Below are 19,934 nucleotides of genomic sequence, written 5' to 3' on the forward strand. Positions count from 1 at the left end.
GAGTGCTGTACTGTCAGAGGGTCAGTACTGGCGGAGTGCTGCACTGTCAGAGGGTCTGTACTGAGGGAGTGCTGCACTGTCAGAGAGTCAGTATTGAGGGAGTGCTGCACTTTCAGAGGGTCAGTACTGAGGGAGTGCTGCACTGTCAGAGGGTCAGTACTGAAGGAGTGCTGCACTGTCAGAGGGTCAGTGCTGAGGGAGCACTGCACTGTCAGAGTGTCAGTACTGAGGGAGTGTTGCAGTGTCAGAGGGTCAGTACTGAGGGAGTGCTGCACTGTCAGAGGGTCAGTGCTGAGAGAGTGCTGCACTGTCAGAGTGTCAGTACTGAGAGAGTACTGCACATTCAGAGTGTCAGTACTGAGGGAGTGCTGCACAGTCAGAGTGTCAGTACTGAGGGAGTGCTGCACTGTCAGAGGGTCAGTACTGAGGGAGTGCTGCACTGTCAGAGGGTCAGTACTGAGGGAGAGCTGCACTGTCAGAGTGTCAGTACTGAGACAGTGCTGCACTGTCAGAGGGTCAGTAGTGAGAGAGTGCTGCACTGTCAGAGTGTCAGTACTGAGGGGGTGCTGCACTGTCAGAGTGTCAGTACTGAGGGAGTGCTGCACTGTCAGAGGGTCAGTACTGGCGGAGTGCTGCACTGTCAGAGGGTCTGTACTGATGGAGTGCTGCACTGTGAGAGGGACAGTACTGAGGGAGTGCTGCACTGTCAGATGGTCAGTACTGAGAGAGTGCTGCATGTCAGAGGGTCAGTACTGAGGGAGTGCTGCACTGTCAGAGGGTCAGTACTGAGGGAGTGCTGCACTGTCAGAGGGTCAGTGCTGAGGGAGCACTGCACTGTCAGAGTGTCAGTACTGAGGGAGTGTTGCAGTGTCAGAGGGTCAGTACTGAGGGAGTGCTGCACTGTCAGAGGGTCAGTGCTGAGAGAGTGCTGCACTGTCAGAGTGTCAGTACTGAGAGAGTACTGCACAGTCATAGTGTCAGTACTGAGGGAGTGCTGCACAGTCAGAGTGTCAGTACTGAGGGAGTGCTGCACTGTCAGAGGGTCAGTACTGAGGGAGTGCTGCACTGTCAGAGTGTCAGTACTGAGGGAGTGTTGCACTGTCAGAGTGTCAGTACTTAGGGAGAGCTGCACTGTCAGAGTGTCAGTACTGAGGGAGTGCTGCACTGTCAGAGGGTCAGTGCTGAGAGAGTGCTGCACTGTCAGAGTGTCAGTACTGAGGGAGTGCTGCACAGTCAGAGGGTCAGTACTGAGGTAGTGCTGCACTGTCAGTGAGTCAGTATTGATGGAGTGTTCCACTGTCAGAGGGTCAGTACTGAGGGAGTGCTGCACTGTCAGAGTGTCAGTACTGAGGGAGTGCTGCACTGTCAGAGAGTCAGTATTGAGGGAGTGCTGCACTGTCAGAGGGTCAGCACTGAGTGAGTGCTGCACTGTCAGAGGGTCAGTACTGAGGGAGTGCTGCACTGTCAGAGAGTCAGTATTGAGGGAGTGCTGCAATATCAGAGGGTCAGTACCGAGGGAGGGCTGCACTGTCAGAGGGTCAGCACTGAGGGAGTGCTGCACTGTCAGGGTCAGTACTGAGGGAGTGCTGCACTTTCAGAGGGTCAGCACTGAGGGAGTGCTGCACTGTCAGAGGGTCAGTACTGAGAGAGTGCTGCACTGTCAGAGTGTCAGTACTGAGGGGGTGCTGCACTGTCAGAGTGTCAGTACTGAGGGAGTGCTGCACTGTCAGAGGGTCAGTACTGGCGGAGTGCTGCACTGTCAGAGGGTCTGTACTGAGGGAGTGCTGCACTGTCAGAGAGTCAGTATTGAGGGAGTGCTGCACTTTCAGAGGGTCATTACCGAGGGAGGGTTGCACTGTCAGAGGGTCAGTACTGAGGGAGTGCTGCACTGTCAGTGAGTCAGTACTGAGGGAGTGCTGCACTATCAGAGGGTCAGTACTGAGGCAGTGCTGCACTGTCAGAGGGTCAGTACTGAGAGAGTGCTGCACTGTCAGAGTGTCAGTACTGAGGGGGTGCTGCACTGTCAGAGTGTCAGTACTGAGGGAGTGCTGCACTGTCAGAGGGTCAGTACTGGCAGAGTGCTGCACTGTCAGAGGGTCAGCACTGAGGGAGTGCTGCACTGTCAGAGGGTCAGTACTGAGGGAGTGCTGCACTGTCAGAGGGTCAGTACTGGCGGAGTGCTGCACTGTCAGAGGGTCTGTACTGAGGAAGTGCTGCACTGTCAGAGAGTCAGTATTGAGGGAGTGCTGCACTTTCAGAGGGTCAGTACCGAGGGAGGGTTGCACTGTCAGAGGGTCTGTACTGAGGAAGTGCTGCACTGTCAGAGAGTCAGTATTGAGGGAGTGCTGCAATGTCAGAGGGTCAGTACCGAGGGAGGGCTGCACTGTCAGAGGGTCAGCACTGAGGGAGTGCTGCTCTGTCAGAGGGTCAGTACTGAGGGAGTGCTGCACTTTCAGAGGGTCAGCACTGAGGGAGTGCTGCACTGTCAGAGTGTCAGTACTGAGGCAGTGCTGCACTGTCAGAGGGTCAGTACTGAGAGAGTGCTGCACTGTCAGAGTGTCAGTACTGAGGGGGTGCTGCACTGTCAGAGTGTCAGTACTGAGGGAGTGCTGCACTGTCAGAGGGTCAGTACTGGCGGAGTGCTGCACTGTCAGAGGGTCTGTACTGAGGAAGTGCTGCACTGTCAGAGAGTCAGTATTGAGGGAGTGCTGCACTTTCAGAGGGTCAGTACCGAGGGAGTGCTGCACTGTCAGAGGGTCAGTACTGAGGGAGTGCTGCACTGTCAGAGAGTCAGTATTGAGGGAGTGCTGCAATGTCAGAGGGTCAGTACCGAGGGAGGGCTGCACTGTCAGAGGGTCAGCACTGAGGGAGTGCTGCACTGTCAGAGGGTCAGTACTGAGGGAGTGCTGCACTTTCAGAGGGTCAGCACTGAGGGAGTGCTGCACTGTCAGAGTGTCAGTACTGAGGCAGTGCTGCACTGTCAGAGGGTCAGTACTGAGGGGGTGCTGCACTGTCAGAGTGTCAGTACTGAGGGAGTGCTGCACTGTCAGAGGGTCAGTACTGGCGGAGTGCTGCACTGTCAGAGGGTCTGTACTGAGGGAGTGCTGCACTGTCAGAGGGACAGTACTGAGGGCGTGCTGCACTGTCAGATGGTCAGTACTGAGAGAGTGCTGCATGTCAGAGGGTCAGTACTGAGGGAGTGCTGCACTGTCAGAGGGTCAGTACTGAGGGAGTGCTGCACTGTCAGAGGGTCAGTGCTGAGGGAGTGCTGCACTGTCAGAGTGTCAGGACTGAGAGAGTACTGCACAGTCAGAGTGTCAGTACTGAGGGAGTGCTGCACAGTCAGAGTGTCAGTACTGAGGGAGTGCTGCACTGTCAGAGGGTCAGTACTGAGGGAGTGCTGCACTGTCAGAGGGTCAGTACTGAGGGAGAGCTGCACTGTCAGAGTGTCAGTACTTAGGGAGAGCTGCACTGTCAGAGTGTCAGTACTGAGGGAGTGCTGCACTGTCAGAGGGTCAGTACTGAGGGAGTGCTGCACTGTCAGTGAGTCAGTACTGAGGGAGTGTTCCACTGTCAGAGGGTCAGTACTGAGGGAGTGATGCACTGTCAGAGGGTCAGTACTGGCAGAGTGCTGCACTGTCAGAGGGTCAGCACTGAGGGAGTGCTGCACTGTCAGAGGGTCAGTACTGAGGGAGTGCTGCACTGTCAGAGAGTCAGTATTGAGGGAGTGCTGCAATATCAGAGGGTCAGTACCGAGGGAGGGCTGCACTGTCAGAGGGTCAGCACTGAGGGAGTGCTGCACTGTTAGAGGGTCAGTACTGAGGGAGTGCTGCACTTTCAGAGGGTCAGCACTGAGGGAGTGCTGCACTGTCAGAGTGTCAGTACTGAGGGAGTGCTGCACTGTCAGAGGGTCAGTACTGAGAGAGTGCTGCACTGTCAGACTGTCAGTACTGAGGGGGTGCTGCACTGTCAGAGTGTCAGTACTGAGGGAGTGCTGCACTGTCAGAGGGTCAGTACTGGCGGAGTGCTGCACTGTCAGAGGGTCTGTACTGAGGGAGTGCTGCACTGTCAGAGAGTCAGTATTGAGGGAGTGCTGCACTTTCATAGGGTCAGTACCGAGGGAGGGTTGCACTGTCAGAGGGTCAGTACTGAGGGAGTGCTGCACTGTCAGTGAGTCAGTACTGAGGGAGTGCTGCACTGTCAGAGGGTCAGCACTGAGGGAGTGCTGCACTGTCAGAGAGTCAGTATTGAGGGAGTGCTGCAATGTCAGAGGGTCAGTACCGAGGGAGTGCTGCACTGTCAGAGGGTCAGTACTGAGAGAGTGCTGCACTGTCAGAGTGTCAGTACTGAGGGGGTGCTGCACTGTCAGAGTGTCAGTACTGAGGGAGTGCTGCACTGTCAGAGGGTCAGTACTGGCGGAGTGCTGCACTGTCAGAGGGTCTGTACTGAGGGAGTGCTGCACTGTCAGAGAGTCAGTATTGAGGGAGTGCTGCACTTTCAGAGGGTCAGTACCGAGGGAGGGTTGCACTGTCAGAGGGTCAGTACTGAGGGAGTGCTGCACTGTCAGTGAGTCAGTACTGAGGGAGTGCTGCACTGTCAGAGGGTCAGTACTGAGGGAGTGCTGCACTGTCAGAGGGTCAGTACTGGCAGAGTGCTGCACTGTCAGAGAGTCAGTATTGAGGGAGTGCTGCACTATCAGAGGGTCAGTACCGAGGGAGGGTTGCACTGTCATAGGGTCAGTACTGAGGGAGTGCTGCACTGTCAGTGAGTCAGTACTGAGGGAGTGCTGCACTGTCAGAGTGTCAGTACTGAGGCAGTGCTGCACTGTCAGAGGGTCAGTACTGAGGGAGCACTGCACTGTCAGAGTGTCAGTACTGAGGGAGTGTTGCAGTGTCAGAGGGTCAGTACTGAGGGAGTGCTGCACTGTCAGAGGGTCAGTGCTGAGAGAGTGCTGCACTGTCAGAGTGTCAGGACTGAGAGAGTACTGCACAGTCAGAGTGTCAGTACTGAGGGAGTGCTGCACAGTCAGAGTGTCAGTACTGAGGGAGTGCTGCACTGTCAGAGGGTCAGTACTGAGGGAGTGCTGCACTGTCAGAGGGTCAGTACTGAGGGAGAGCTGCACTGTCAGAGTGTCAGAACTTAGGGAGAGCTGCACTGTCAGAGTGTCAGTACTGAGGGAGTGCTGCACTGTCAGAGGGTCAGTACTGAGGGAGTGCTGCACTGTCAGTGAGTCAGTACTGAGGGAGTGTTCCACTGTCAGAGGGTCAGTACTGAGGGAGTGATGCACTGTCAGAGGGTCAGTACTGGCAGAGTGCTGCACTGTCAGAGGGTCAGCACTGAGGGAGTGCTGCACTGTCAGAGGGTCAGTACTGAGGGAGTGCTGCACTGTCAGAGAGTCAGTATTGAGGGAGTGCTGCAATATCAGAGGGTCAGTACCGAGGGAGGGCTGCACTGTCAGAGGGTCAGCACTGAGGGAGTGCTGCACTGTCAGAGGGTCAGTACTGAGGGAGTGCTGCACTTTCAGAGGGTCAGCACTGAGGGAGTGCTGCACTGTCAGAGTGTCAGTACTGAGGGAGTGCTGCACTGTCAGAGGGTCAGTACTGAGAGAGTGCTGCACTGTCAGACTGTCAGTACTGAGGGGGTGCTGTACTGTCAGAGTGTCAGTACTGAGGGAGTGCTGCACTGTCAGAGGGTCAGTACTGGCGGAGTGCTGCACTGTCAGAGGGTCTGTACTGAGGGAGTGCTGCACTGTCAGAGAGTCAGTATTGAGGGAGTGCTGCACTTTCATAGGGTCAGTACCGAGGGAGGGTTGCACTGTCAGAGGGTCAGTACTGAGGGAGTGCTGCACTGTCAGTGAGTCAGTACTGAGGGAGTGCTGCACTGTCAGAGGGTCAGCACTGAGGGAGTGCTGCACTGTCAGAGAGTCAGTATTGAGGGAGTGCTGCAATGTCAGAGGGTCAGTACCGAGGGAGTGCTGCACTGTCAGAGGGTCAGTACTGAGAGAGTGCTGCACTGTCAGAGTGTCAGTACTGAGGGGGTGCTGCACTGTCAGAGTGTCAGTACTGAGGGAGTGCTGCACTGTCAGAGGGTCAGTACTGGCGGAGTGCTGCACTGTCAGAGGGTCTGTACTGAGGGAGTGCTGCACTGTCAGAGAGTCAGTATTGAGGGAGTGCTGCACTTTCAGAGGGTCAGTACCGAGGGAGGGTTGCACTGTCAGACGGTCAGTACTGAGGGAGTGCTGCACTGTCAGTGAGTCAGTACTGAGGGAGTGCTGCACTGTCAGAGGGTCAGTACTGAGGGAGTGCTGCACTGTCAGAGGGTCAGTACTGGCAGAGTGCTGCACTGTCAGAGAGTCAGTATTGAGGGAGTGCTGCACTATCAGAGGGTCAGTACCGAGGGAGGGTTGCACTGTCATAGGGTCAGTACTGAGGGAGTGCTGCACTGTCAGTGAGTCAGTACTGAGGGAGTGCTGCACTGTCAGAGGGTCAGTACTGAGGGAGTGCTGCACTGTCAGAGTGTCAGTACTGGCAGAGTGCTGCACTGTCAGAGGGTCAGTACTGAGGGAGTGCTTCACTGTCAGAGGGTCAGTACTGAGGGAGTGCTGCACTGTCAGAGAGTCAGTATTGAGGGAGTGCTGCAATGTCAGAGGGTCAGTACCGAGGGAGGGCTGCACTGTCAGAGGGTCAGCACTGAGGGAGTGCTGCACTGTCAGAGGGTCAGTACTGAGGGAGTGCTGCACTTTCAGAGGGTCAGCACTGAGGGAGTGCTGCACTGTCAGAGTGTCAGTACTGAGGCAGTGCTGCACTGTCAGAGGGTCAGTACTGAGAGAGTGCTGCACTGTCAGAGTGTCAGTACTGAGGGGGTGCTGCACTGTCAGATTGTCAGTATTGAGGGAGTGCTGCACTGTCAGAGGGTCAGTACTGGCGGAGTGCTGCACTGTCAGAGGGTCTGTACTGAGGGAGTGCTGCACTGTCAGAGTGTCAGTATTGAGGGAGTGCTGCACTTTCAGAGGGTCAGTACCGAGGGAGGGCTGCACTGTCAGAGGGTCAGTACTGAGGGAGTGCTGCACTGTCAGTGGGTCAGTACTGAGGGAGTGCTGCACTGTCAGAGGGTCAGCACTGAGGGAGCGCTGCACTGTCAGAGGGTCAGCACTGAGGGAGTGCTGCACTGTCAGAGGGTCAGTACTGAGGGAGTGCTGCACTGTCAGAGGGTCAATACTGAGGGAGTGCTGCACTGTCAGAGGGTCAGTACTGAGGGAATGCTGCACTGTCAGAGAGTCAGCACTGAGGGAGCGCTGCACTGTCAGAGGGTCAGTACTGGGGGAGTGCTGCACTGTCAGAGGGTCAGTACTGAGGGAGTGCTGCACTGTCAGAGGGTCAGTACTGAGGGAGCACTGCACTGTCAGAGGGTCAGTACTGAGGGAGTGCTGCACTGTCAGAGGGTCAGTACTGAGGGAGTGCTGCGCTGACAGAGGGTCGGTACTGAGGGAGTTACAACAGTGACCACACTCTGGGACGTCCAGAGGTGATGACAGGCAAAGGGAGATAAGCGTTCGATTCCCACAGTAATCGGTACCTGGGTCATTGAAAGGCACCAGGATGTAAAAGGATGGCTCTGGCCCTGCCCGCCTCCTGTTCTTCACAATGTTGATGGTCCTCTCCTTTGCTGCCTCAATGTCATCCCTCATGCTCCCTGTCGTGTCGATCACGAAACTGAGCCCGGAGAGGCTCTCGACACCAAGGAACCTGGAAGACAGCATCGCATTTACTGAAACCCCTGTTGTGCCGACCAGGAGCAAAGCCTTTCTGGCACGGCCTAGCTCTCTGGGTTCACAAACTTCCCAGCGAGCGTCCCCAAATGTCCAGAATGGCTGAACCCTCATTCTTATCTTTCAACCGCGTTACCCCAAATACTGAGGTCCCTGTGATATTATCATAAATGTAAGAACTGCAAGGGTTAATGAAATGTCTAGATTGTCATGCGAGTGTACCTTTAAGAAATGTTATTGTCTGATCACATGGCTTCAGTGATGTCATTGTGTGGGTGGAGCTGTGCTGTGGCTCTGTGAGTTTTTACTTTTGCTTTAGGTTTGGACTGGTTTTGAACTGCACAGGTTGAAAGAAGTGTTTCTCTATCTTCATTTTAAAAGCTGCTTGATAACTTAAAGAGATAATTGCTTTCTGGAAGGAATTCAAACCTGCTGTTTGAAAAGGGGAACAGAGCATCACTAACAAGTCTTGTACCAATGAGAATGCCGTGTGCTGGGCCATGCCTTTGTAAAGGGGGGGTTCTGTTTTACTTGGATTTTGTTATTGAATTGGAACAGTTAAGGGGGAATTTATTAAGGTTTATACATAGATTACTGTAGCTGAACTGTGCTTCCCTCTCTGTGTCTCTCTCTGTCTCACTTTTTCTCTCGTCTCTCTCTCACTCTGTCTCTCTCGCTTTATCTCTTGTCTCTCTCTCACTCTTTCTCTCTCTGTCCGTATCGCTCTCTGTCTCTCTCTCCCTCTGTCTCTGTTTCTCTCTCTTTCTTGTCTCTCTCTCTCTATGTTGCTCACTGTCTGTCTCTCTCTTTCTTGTTGTTCTCTGTCTCTCCCTCTGTCTCTTTCTTGTCTCTTCCTACCCTCTCCCTCCCTCTCTCTCTCTATCTCTGTGTCTTGCTTTAAAATGCTTCTAGATTTTGATCACCTGCCCTCGTATCTCCCTGAGGCGTGTCGGGCTTGTGAGGGGGGGGGGGGGCGGCAGTGAGGGGGGGGGGGGGGAGCGATGGCGGTGGGGGCCGGGTGGTAAGCGGAGCGGAGGGCCGGGAGGGGGGGGGGGGGCAGTGAGGGGGGGGGGGAGCGATGGCGGTGGGGGCCGGGTGGTAAGCGGAGCAGAGGGCCGGGAGGGGTGGTGCCTCACCTTGAAAAGGCTTGGTGATCCACTGTGTCCCACACATCCTGGAAGATTTCAATCGAAGCCTCGGTGGCGACCCTCGCTGCCTCATTGTGGTACTGTGAGTGTGGAGACTTCCTTGAGTCCTTGTTAATCCCTTGGCTCCCATGTCCGCTGAGGTCAGCCTTCCCGCCGTGGCTGCACTTCCCTGCAGAAAGACATGGGAACGTTAGGATAGGAAGAAAACATTCAGCCCATCAAGCCTTCTCCACCATTCAGTCCGATCGTGGCTGATCAGACACTTCAATACCTTTTGCTGCCCACACTATCCCCTTAACCCTTTACATTATTGCTAATCAGAAATCTATCAATCTCTGCTTTAGACACGCCCAGTCACTGAGCTTCCACAGGCCTCTGGGTTGCCCCTAGTCTGGACTCTCCTCTGCCTTAGTAATAAAGTTAGTTTTAATAACCCATATCCCTATTTCTTTGTGAAACCACTTCCAAAGTGAGGTATCCTTTCCTCACAGTCTCACAAAATAAAAATAAAATATTGGGGTTTCTGTCCAGGCCCTGAGCCAATGTTGCACTCTGGTCTAGAATCATAATACACCGCTCAAAGAAATAGCTTACACGCGGGGGCAGCGACTGCAACGCAGGCCGGAGTCACCGGGTAGCCCGTTGGGCCTGGTTGGGCACGGAGGTATGCACCATGCTAACATGTCAGCTTTTACTCCCAGCAGACAATGAATAGTGGAACACAAGCAGGAATAGTAGCCTTCATCCTGGCCACCGCAGTCCTGGGGGATGCACTGAGGCTGTCCGAGTTTGGGCTGCTCAAGGAGGAGGACGATGCAGCAATGGAGCCTGCCCCAGAGGAACAGAAGGCAGCCGGTGAGGATGGAGAGCTGGCCATCCAACAGGCCAAGGAGGAGGTGGGTAGGAGGCAGCACATCAGGCCTCGTGTGCACTGGCAGCACCTGTCATTCAAGGACCTGCCGGACCGGGCATGCTGTTGAAGACTCTGGTTGAGCAGGGGAACTGTACGACATACCTGCCAGATCACAGTGCACCTGGCACCGTGGGGTATGCGGGAGGACACCCACTCCCGGTAGCCATCAAGGTAACGGTCGCTCTGAACCTTTACGCCACAGGGTCCTTCCAGGTGCCGAGTGGGGATCTCACAGAGCTTCGTGCACAGGTACATCCGCACCATTATGGAGGCCCTATATGCCCATTCGGTACATTACATCCACTTCAATGTGGACCGAGCCCACCAGGATGCCTAGGCAGTGGGGCTCGCCATCATTGCAGAGATGCCCCGGGTCCAGGGGGTGATCGATGGGAGACATGTCGCCCTCCGAGCACCGGCCCATGACGTGCCGGTCTTCACAAATCCAAATGGGTTCCACTTAATGAACATGCAGCTGGTTTGTGACCATGAGCTGCACATCATGCATGTCTGCGCCTGATACCGGTGCAGTGTGCACGATGCCTTCATCCTGGCACACTTGACGTTTCCTGACATCTTTGGGGCACACCCCCCCCCGGCTGAGGGGTTAGCTCCAGGTGACAGAGGTTATCCAGTGCGATCGTGACTGATAACGCCTATCCGGAGGGCACAGACCAATGCTGAGACCCGCTGCAACGACGCTCATGTCACGGCCAGGGCTGTGATCGAGCGGTGCTTCAGCATCCTGAAGATGTGGTTCAGGCGCTGGGCCGTTCTGGAGGACCCCTCTAGCATAGCGGTGGGAGAGTCTCTCACTCCGTGGTGGCCTGCTGCGTCCTCCACGTCATCGCGCAGCAGAATGGTGACATGTTGGAGGAGGAGAATGAATGCCGGGCCTCGCCCGAAGAGGAGGATTTGGGGGAGGGCGTAGGTCAGCAGGACATGGGGCCTGGGCAGGCAAAATGTGTGTGCCTGGGCCGCTGTGCATGGCACACTCTAATTGCCTCCAGGTTCACCAACTGGAGGCCTGGCCAGTGGCACAGACACACCGTTCCAACTCTGCATGCCCCCCGGCCGACCACTCCCTCTCATGAACACCCAACCTGCACCGCCTCCACCCCCCCCCCCCCCCACCCCTTGCAAACCCCTCCGTGATACCAACCTGCCTCACTACGGGATGGGGGCCCTGGGTTGGCAGTACCAGCAGGTCAGCCCCATGGGATGGGGGATGATGACAACCCGCTTCTCCTTGGCGGGGGAAAGGAGCAGTCAGAAGGTGCAGTGTTAGGCAGTCGGATACATGCGGCACAGGGATGGGTAGCTGGTGGCCTTCGTGGCCAGGGCACCCAGACATGGCGGCGGTTATGAGTGCTGGCAGGTGGTGCAGGTGGGAGTTCAATCACCCTCCGGGTGGGGGGGCGGGAGGGGGGGAGGGGGTGCGGTTACAGGTATATAGACGAGGGTTAGTGCCAGGGACACAGTGCTACTCATCCTGGCCGCCCTGAGGAGATTGTGCAGTGTTTTGCGACACTGCTATCCAGCACTGACAGTGGGCCCACGGCACTCAACATGTCTTCCACATGTGCCAAGGCCTGGTGTGCAGAGGCTGCTACCAGCCTCCTTCCCACCCCTGGGTACAGGATAGCCCGCCTCTCCTCCAAGGCATCCAGCATGGTCTGGAGCTCCACATCCGCAAACTGAGGTGCCGCTCTCCGTGCTGCCATCTTGATTGCTGGAATGAGTGTGTGTGGGGGGGGGGGGGGTGGAATGCAGCTTGTCAGCCTATCGAGTGTCAATCCAACACAATTTCTCATTGGAATTGCGCCTTTGCTAGCCCCTTAACGGTTGTTGAATAGCTCCGGGAACGGCGCTACTTTTGCTGTTGTAGAACTCCACAAATTTGGTTCTGGCGTCAGCCCAATGTCCCTAATTATCTACTCTGCAGGGAACCTTTTTCATGTAAAATAAAAGTCCATCAGCCCAAACGTTTTGGGTGCTTTGATTGCACCTCTGGCTCCAAAATTATGAGCTGTCTTTCAAACCAGGGTTCTTCGAAAACATGACCACGGCAGTCACGCGCACTAACCCAAGCTTGGAACCCTTACTGCACCAAATACCTACAATGCAATTTATCAGAAATCCCTACTTTAAATAATTTGTTGGCCAAGTTATAGCTACCCAGATACTATAAGGATTTCTGGTCAAAAATAGTACCTTTTCTTCTCTCAGGAAATAAAATAAGGTGGATTTTTTTACTTCATGCTGAAGATGACAAGTCACCACACTTTACCGACTCATTTACAAGACTATTACAGAGCAATTTCACATGCGATACACCTTCAAGTGGATAGGTACATCACAATGTTAGGGACGATAAAAGATATTTTCTGAAAACAGTCTTAGCTCCAATACAGAATCCAGTAACACTTTCAAAATACAAAATAAACCTGAGGACGCCCATCAAAATTCAAAATGTAAGGGCAGCACGGTGGGGCACTGGTAGCACTGCAGTCTCACGGCGCTGAGGTCCCAGGTTCGATCCCGGCTCTGGGTCACTGTCCGTGTGGAGTTTGCACATTCTCCCCGTGTTTGTGTGCGTTTCGCCCCCACAACCCAAAGATGTGCAGGGTAGGGGGTTGAACACATAAAATTGCCCCTTAATTGGAAAAAATGAATTGGGTACTCTAAATTTCTATTATAAAAAAATTCAAAAAGTAATGTTTTACCTGAATCACGAGTGAATTGGTCATTGGGGTGGTTGGACAGGAGAGCTGTTTGCTTTAGGATATCCAACACCCCTCCCTCCCCAGCAACTGGAGAAATAATGAAGGGGTTCTTCCAGAGTCCTCTGACAATATTTCTGATTTTTTTTGCAAGAAAACTGGAACAGCTATATCCTTCTCAACCTGGTGACATCATTCCTTAGCAGCAATAGGTGTTGCCGCTTTGGTTATCTCTTCCTTTCAGATATTTGAATAATATTCAGGCTAGCTGAAAGAAGACAGAGGGTGGTGGTTGATTGGAAATGTTCAGAATGGAGCTCAGTCACAAGTGGAGTACCACAAGGATCTGTTCTGGGGCCGTTGCTGTTTGTCATTTTTATCAATGACCTAGAGGAAGGCGCAGAAGGGTGGGTGAGTAAGTTTGCAGACGATACTAAAGTCGGTGGTGTTGTCGATAGTGTGGAAGGATGTAGCAGGTTACAGAGGGATATAGATAAGCTGCAGAGCTGGGCTGAGAGGTGGCAAATGGAGTTTAATGTAGAGAAGTGTGAGGTGATTCACTTTGGAAGGAATAACAGGAATGCGGAATATTTGGCTAATGGTAAAGTTCTTGAAAGTGTGGATGAGCAGAGGGATCTAGGTGTCCATGTACATAGATCCCTGAAAGTTGCCACCCAGGTTGATAGAGTTGTGAAGAAGGCCTATGGAGTGTTGGCCTTTATTGGTGGAGGGATTGAGTTCCGGAGTCAGGAGGTCATGTTGCAGCTGTACAGAACTCTGGTACGGCCGCATTTGAAGTATTGCGTACAGTTCTGGTCACCACATTATAGGAAGGACGTGGAGGCTTTGGAGCGGGTGCAGAGGAGATTTACCAGGATGTTGCCTGGTATGGAGGGAAAATCTTATGAGGAAAGGCTGATGGACTTGAGGTTGTTTTCGTTGGAGAGAAGAAGGTTAAGAGGAGACTTAATAGAGGCATACAAAATGATCAGGGGGTTGGATAGGGTGGACAGTGAGAGCCTTCTCCCGCGGATGGAAATGGCTGGCACGAGGGGACATAGCTTTAAACTGAGGGGTAATAGATATAGGACAGAGGTCAGAGGTAGGTTCTTTACGCAAAGAGTAGTGAGGCCGTGGAATGCCCTACCTGCTACAGTAGTGAACTCGCCAACATTGAGGGCATTTAAAAGTTTATTGGATAAACATATGGATGATAATGGCATAGTGTAGGTTAGATGGCTTTTGTTTCGGTGCAACATCGTGGGCCGAAGGGCCTGTACTGCGCTGTATTGTTCTATGTTCTATGTTCTATTTCCTCTCCATTGCTTAATCGTAAAAGCGGCTCTTATTATTCACACTTGGAGTCAGACATGATGCTTGAAAATATGCCCTCAGTATCTTTCCCGTTTACCTTCAATTGTTCCCCTTGCAAGCTGAACAATTTTATGGACAGTGCACAATTTTGTGCACAGTTCCAATCTCCATATAATTTTAGACTTTTTATGGAAAAATTGATTTTTAAAATCTGTCTTTATAATTTGCTGAGGTAAGTTTAAGAATGTCCCCTGAATGGATAAGGACAGACAAGAGCATCATAAAATCTTTAAAAGTTCCTTTCAAAATGGCTTTTTCTTATCTATGCTTGGTATGACGAGAATTAGAAAGGCCTTAGTGTTACTTTATGCATGGTACAAACAAGATCTCTTTTAACACCTCTTGAAACCAAAGCTGTCAACTTGTGCTGTCCATGAATGTGGGAGGCTTCCAATTAGAAATGGCTGCTCGTGAATATGTGTACAATGTCTCAATTCTACAGTATAATACCCTAAAGAACATGGATTCAACATATTTATTCATGGATTTCCTTCACAGGCATGCCACAGTTAGTCCACACTTTAAGCACTGTGCACAGTTCCAGTCTCCATATCCCTCAGTTAGACCACACTTGGAACACTGTGCACAGTTCCAGTCTAACCTTTGGTTAGAACTCACTTGGAGCAGAGCACAGTTCCAGTCTCCAAAGACCACACTGGAACACTGTGCACAGTTCCAGTCTAACCAAGGTTGAATCAATTTGGGTGGAAATCAGGAATAGTAAGGCAAAAAGGTCACTGATAGGAGTAGTCTATAGGCCACCAAATAGTAACAGGATGGTAGGGCAGGCAATAAGCAAAGAAATAATGGATGCATGTAGAAATGGTACAGCGGTTATCATGGGAGATTTTAATCTGCATGTCGATTGGTTTAACCAGGTTGGTAAAGGCAGCCTTGAGGAGGAGTTTTTAGAATGTGTCCGGGATAATTTCCTGGAACAGTATGTAATGGAACCTACAAGGGAACAAGCGGTCCTCGATCTGGTCCTGTGTAATGAGGCAGGATTGATTAATTATCTCATAGTTTGGGATCCTCTTGGAAGGAGCGACCACAATATGGTGGAATTTAAAATACAGTTGGAGGATGACAAGGTAAAATCAAACACTAGTGTTTTGTGCTTAAACAAAGGCGATTACAATGGGATGAGAGAAGACGTAGCTAAGGTAGACTGGGAGCAAAGACTTCACGGTGAAGCAGTTGAGGAACAGTGGAGAAACTCCCGAGCGATCTTTCACAGTGTTCAGGAAAAGTTCATACCGACAAAAAAGAAAGACGGTAGAAAGGGGAAAAATCGACCGTGGCTATCTAAGGAGGAGAGGGAGAGTATTAAATTGAAGGAAAAAACATACAAAGTGGCAAAAATTGGTGGGAGACTAGAGGATTGGGAAGTCTTTAGGGGACAACAGAAAGCTACTAAAAAAGCTATAAAGAAGAGTAAGGTAGACTATGAAAGTAAACTTGCTCAGAACAAAAAAGCAGATAGTAAAAGCTTCTACAAATATATCAGACAAAAAAGAGTGGCTAAGGTAAATATTGGTCCTTTGGAAGATGAGAATGGAGATTTAATAAAAGGAGACGGGGAAATGGCTGAGGAGCTGAACAGGTATTTTGGGTCAGTCTTCACAGTGGAAGACACAAATAACATGCCAGTGACTGATGGAAATAAAGATATGATAGGTGAGGACCTTGAGATGATTGTAATCACTAAGGAGGCAGTATTGGGCAAGCTAATGGGGCTAAAGGTAGACAAGTCTCCTGGCCCTGATGGGATGCATCCCAGAGTGTTAAAAGAGATGGCTAGGGAAATTGTAAACACACTACTGATAATTTATCAAAATTCACTAGACTCTGGGGTGGTCCCAGAGGATTGGAAAGTAGCAAACGTGACACCACTGTTTAATAAAGGAGGTCGTCAGAAAGCGGGTAATTATAGGCCGGTAAGCTTAACTTCGGTTGTAGGGAAAATGCTGGAATCCATCATTAAGGAGGAAATAGCAGGGCACCTGGAGGGAAATTGTCCCATTGGGCAGACGCAGCATGGGTTCATAAAGGGTAGGTCGTGTCTGACTAATTTGGTAGGATGTTTTGAGGACGTTACCAGTGCAGTAGATAACGGGGAGCCAATGGATGTGGTATATCTGGATTTGCAGAAAGCTTTTGACAAGGTGCCACACAAAAGGTTGCTGCATAAACTAAAGATGCATGGCATTGAGGGTAAAGTGGTAGCATGGGTAGAGGATTGGTTAACTAACAGAAAGCAGAGAGTGGGGATAAATGGGTGTTTCTCTGGTTGGCAACCTGTAACTAGTGGGGTCCCTCAAGGATCAGTGTTGGGCCCGCAGTTGTTCACAATTTACATCGATGGTTTGGAGTTGGGGACCAAGTGCAATGTGGCAAAGTTTGCAGACGACACTAAAATGAGTGGTAAATCAAAAAGTGCAGAGGATACCGGAAGTCTGCAGAAGGATTTGGATAGGTTAGGTGAATGGGCTAGGGTCTGGCAGATGGAATTCAATGTTGCTAAGTGTGAGGCTATCCATTTTGGGAGGAATAACAGCAAAAGGGATTATTATTTAAACGGTAAGATGTTAAAACATGCTGCTGTGCAGAGGGACCTGGGTGTGCTGGTGCACGAGTCGCAAAAAGTTGGTGTGCAGGTGCAACAGGTGATTAAGAAGGCGGATCGAGTTTTGTCTTTCATTGCTAGAGGGATGGAGTTCAAGACTAGGGAGGTTATGCTGCAATTGTATAAGGTGTTGGTGAGGCCGCATCTGGAGTATTGTGTTCAGTTTTGGTCTCCTTACCTGAGAAAGGACATATTGGCACTGGAGGGAGTGCAGAGGAGATTCACTAGGTTGATCCCAGAGTTGAGGGGATTAGATTATGACGAGAGGTTGAGTAGACTGGGACTGTACTCATTGGAGTTTAAAAGGATGTGGGGGGATCTTATTGAAACATATAAAATTATGAAGGGAATAGATAGGATAGATGCGGCAGGTTGTTTCCACTGGTCGGGGAAAGCAGAACTAGGGGGCATAGCCTCAAAATAAGGGGAAGTAGATTTAGGACCGAGTTTAGGAGGAACTTCTTCACCCAAAGGGTTGTGAATCTCTGAAATTTCTTGCCCAGTGAAGCAGTTGAGGCTCCTTCTTTAAACGTTTTTAAGAAAAAGATAGATACCTTTCTGAAGAATAAAGGGATTCGGGGATATGGTGTACGGGCCGGAGAGTGGAGCTGAGTCCACAAAGATCAGCCATGATCTCATTGAATGGCGGAGCAGGCTCGAGGGGCCAGATGGCCTACTCCTGTTCCTAGTTCTTATGTTCTAACCTTTGGTGAGAACACACTTGGGGCACTCTGCACAGTCCCCGTCTCTATATCACTTGGTCAGAACACACTGGGAGTATTGTGCACCGTTCCTGTCTCCATATCCCTTCGATAGACCACACTGGAAGCACTGTGCACAATTCCTGTCTCCATATCCCTTGGTTAGAACACTGGAAGCACTGTGCACAATTCCTGTCTCCATATCCCTTGGTTAGAACACTGGGAGCACTCTGCACAGTTCTGGTCTACATATCCCTTGGTTACACCACACTTGGAACACTGTGCACAGTTCCTGTCTCCATATCCTTTCATTAGACCACACTTGGAACACTGTGCAGTCTAACCTTTGGTTAGATCACACTTGCAGCAGTGCACAGTTCCAGTCTCCAAAGACCACACTTGGAACACTGTGCACAGCTCCAGTCTAACCTTTGGTTTGATGACACTTGCAGCAGTGCACAGTTCCAGTCTGCAAAGACCACACTTGGAACACTGTGTACAGTTCCAGTCTAACATTTGGTTAGATCACACTTGGAGCAGTGCACAGTTCCAGTCTCCAAAGACCACATTTGGAACACTGTGAACAATTCCAGTCTAACCTTTGGTTAGATCACACTTGGAGCAGTGCACAGTTCCAGTCTCCAAAGACCAAACTTGGAACACTGTGCACAGTTCCTGGGCGAGATTCTCTGACCCCCCCGCCGGGTCGGAGAATCGCCGGGGGCTGGCGAGAATCCCGCCCCCGCCGTTTGCCGAATTCTCCAGCACCGGATATTCGGCGGGGGCGGGAATCGTGCCGCACAGGTTGGCGGGCCCACCCCCGGCTGGATGGGCCGAAGTCCCGCTGCTAGAATGCCTGTCACGCCGGCGTGGATTAAACCACCTACCTTACCGTCGGGACAAGGCGGCGCGGGCGGGCTCTGGGGTCCTGAGGGGGGCGCGGGGCGATCTGGCCCCGGGGGGTGCCCCCACGGTGGCCTGGCCCGCGATTGGGGCCCACCGATCCGCAGGCGGGCCTATGCCGTGGGGGCACTCTTTTCCTTCTGCCTTCGCCACGGTCTCCACCATGGCGTGGGCGGAAGAGACTCCCTCCACTGCGCATGCGCGGGGACACCGTGAGCGGCCGCTGACGCTCCCGCGCATGCGCTGCCCGGCAATGTCATTTCCGCGCCAGCTGGCGGGGCACCAAAGACCTTTCCCGCCAGCTGGCGGGGCGGAAATCAGTCCAGCGCGTGCCTAGCCCCTCAAGGTTAGGGCTCGGCCGCTCAAGGGGCGGAGGATTCCGCACCTTTGGGGCGGCGTGATGCCGGACTGATCCGTGCCGTTTTTGGCGCCGGTCGGCGGACATCGCGCCGATAATGGAGAATTTCGCACCTGTCTCCATATCCCTTCATTAGACCACATTTGGACCACTGTGCACAGTTCCAGCCGAACCTTTGGTTAGATCACACTTGGAGCAGAGCACAGTTCCATTCTCCAAAGACCACATTTGGAACACTGTGCATTGTTCCAGTCTAACCTTTGGTTAGATCACACTTGGAGCAGTGCACAGTTCCAGTCTCCAAAGACCACACTTGGAACACTGTGCAGTCTAACCTTTGGTCAGACCTCACTTGGAGCAGAGCACAGTTCCAGTCTCCAAAGACCACACTTGGAACACTGTGCACAGTTCCAGTCTAACCTTTGGTTAGAACTCACTTGGGGCACTGTGCACAGTTCCACTCTCAATATCACTTGGTCAGAACACACTGGGAGTACTGTGCACCTTGCCTGTCTCCATATCCCTTCAATAGACCACACTGGAAGCACTGTGCACAATTCCAGTCTCCATATTCCTTGGTTAGACCGCTGGGAGCACTGTACACAGTTCTGGCCTACATATCCCTTGGTTACACCACACTTGGAACACTGTGCACAGTTCCTGTCTCCATATCCCTTGGTTAGACCACACTGGGAGCACTGTGCACAGTTCTGGTCTCCATATCCCTCGGATAGACCACACTGGGAGCACTGTGCAATGTTCATGTCTCCACATTCCTCGGATAGAACACACTGGGAGCACTGTGCACAGATCCAGTTTCCATATCTCTGAGTTAGACCACACTGGGAGCACTGTGCACAGTTCCAGTCTCCAGATCCCTTGGTTAGACCACACTGGGCGCACTGTGCACAGTTCATGTCTCCATATCGCTCGGATAGAACACACTGGGAGCACTGTGCACAGTTCATGTCTCCATATCCCTCGGATAGAACACACTGGGAGCACTGTGCACAGATCCAGTCTCCATATCTCTCAGTTAGACCACACTGGGCGCACTGTGCACAGTTCATGTCTCCATATCCCTTGGATAGAACACACTGGGAGCACTGTGCACAGATCCAGTCTCCATATCTCTCAGTTAGACCACACTGGGCGCACTGTGCACAGTTCATGTCTCCATATCCCTCGGATAGAACACACTGAGAGCACTGTGCACAGTTCTGCTCTCCATTTCCCTCGGATATGGGAGCACTGTGCACAGTTCTGGTCTCCATATCCGTCAGATAGACCACACTGGGAACACTGCACAGTTCTGGGGCGAAATTCTCCCCCAACGGCGGGATGCCCGCCGACTGGCGCCAAAGCCGGCGCAAATCAGACGGGCATCGCGCCGGCAAAAAGGTGCGGAAGTCTCCGCATC

At 52.2% G+C, this 19,934-nt stretch overlaps 1 protein-coding gene across 1 annotated transcript in view; it reads right to left on the bottom strand.

Annotated features, from left to right (window-relative positions):
* The window catches only part of LOC140386499 (von Willebrand factor A domain-containing protein 7-like), a 227,484-nt gene that overhangs the window by 187,609 nt on the left and 19,941 nt on the right, over nt 1-19,934 (bottom strand). Inside the window, exons 6-7 of the mRNA XM_072468889.1 lie at nt 8,905-9,085; nt 7,576-7,745 (exon numbers count right to left, since the gene is read on the bottom strand). Coding sequence (XP_072324990.1) covers nt 7,576-7,745; nt 8,905-9,085 — 351 coding nt within the window. The remainder of the gene's footprint in view (nt 1-7,575; nt 7,746-8,904; nt 9,086-19,934) is intronic.

This window comes from Scyliorhinus torazame, chromosome 12 (assembly GCF_047496885.1).
Source record: "Scyliorhinus torazame isolate Kashiwa2021f chromosome 12, sScyTor2.1, whole genome shotgun sequence".
NCBI classification, from domain to species: domain Eukaryota; kingdom Metazoa; phylum Chordata; class Chondrichthyes; order Carcharhiniformes; family Scyliorhinidae; genus Scyliorhinus; species Scyliorhinus torazame.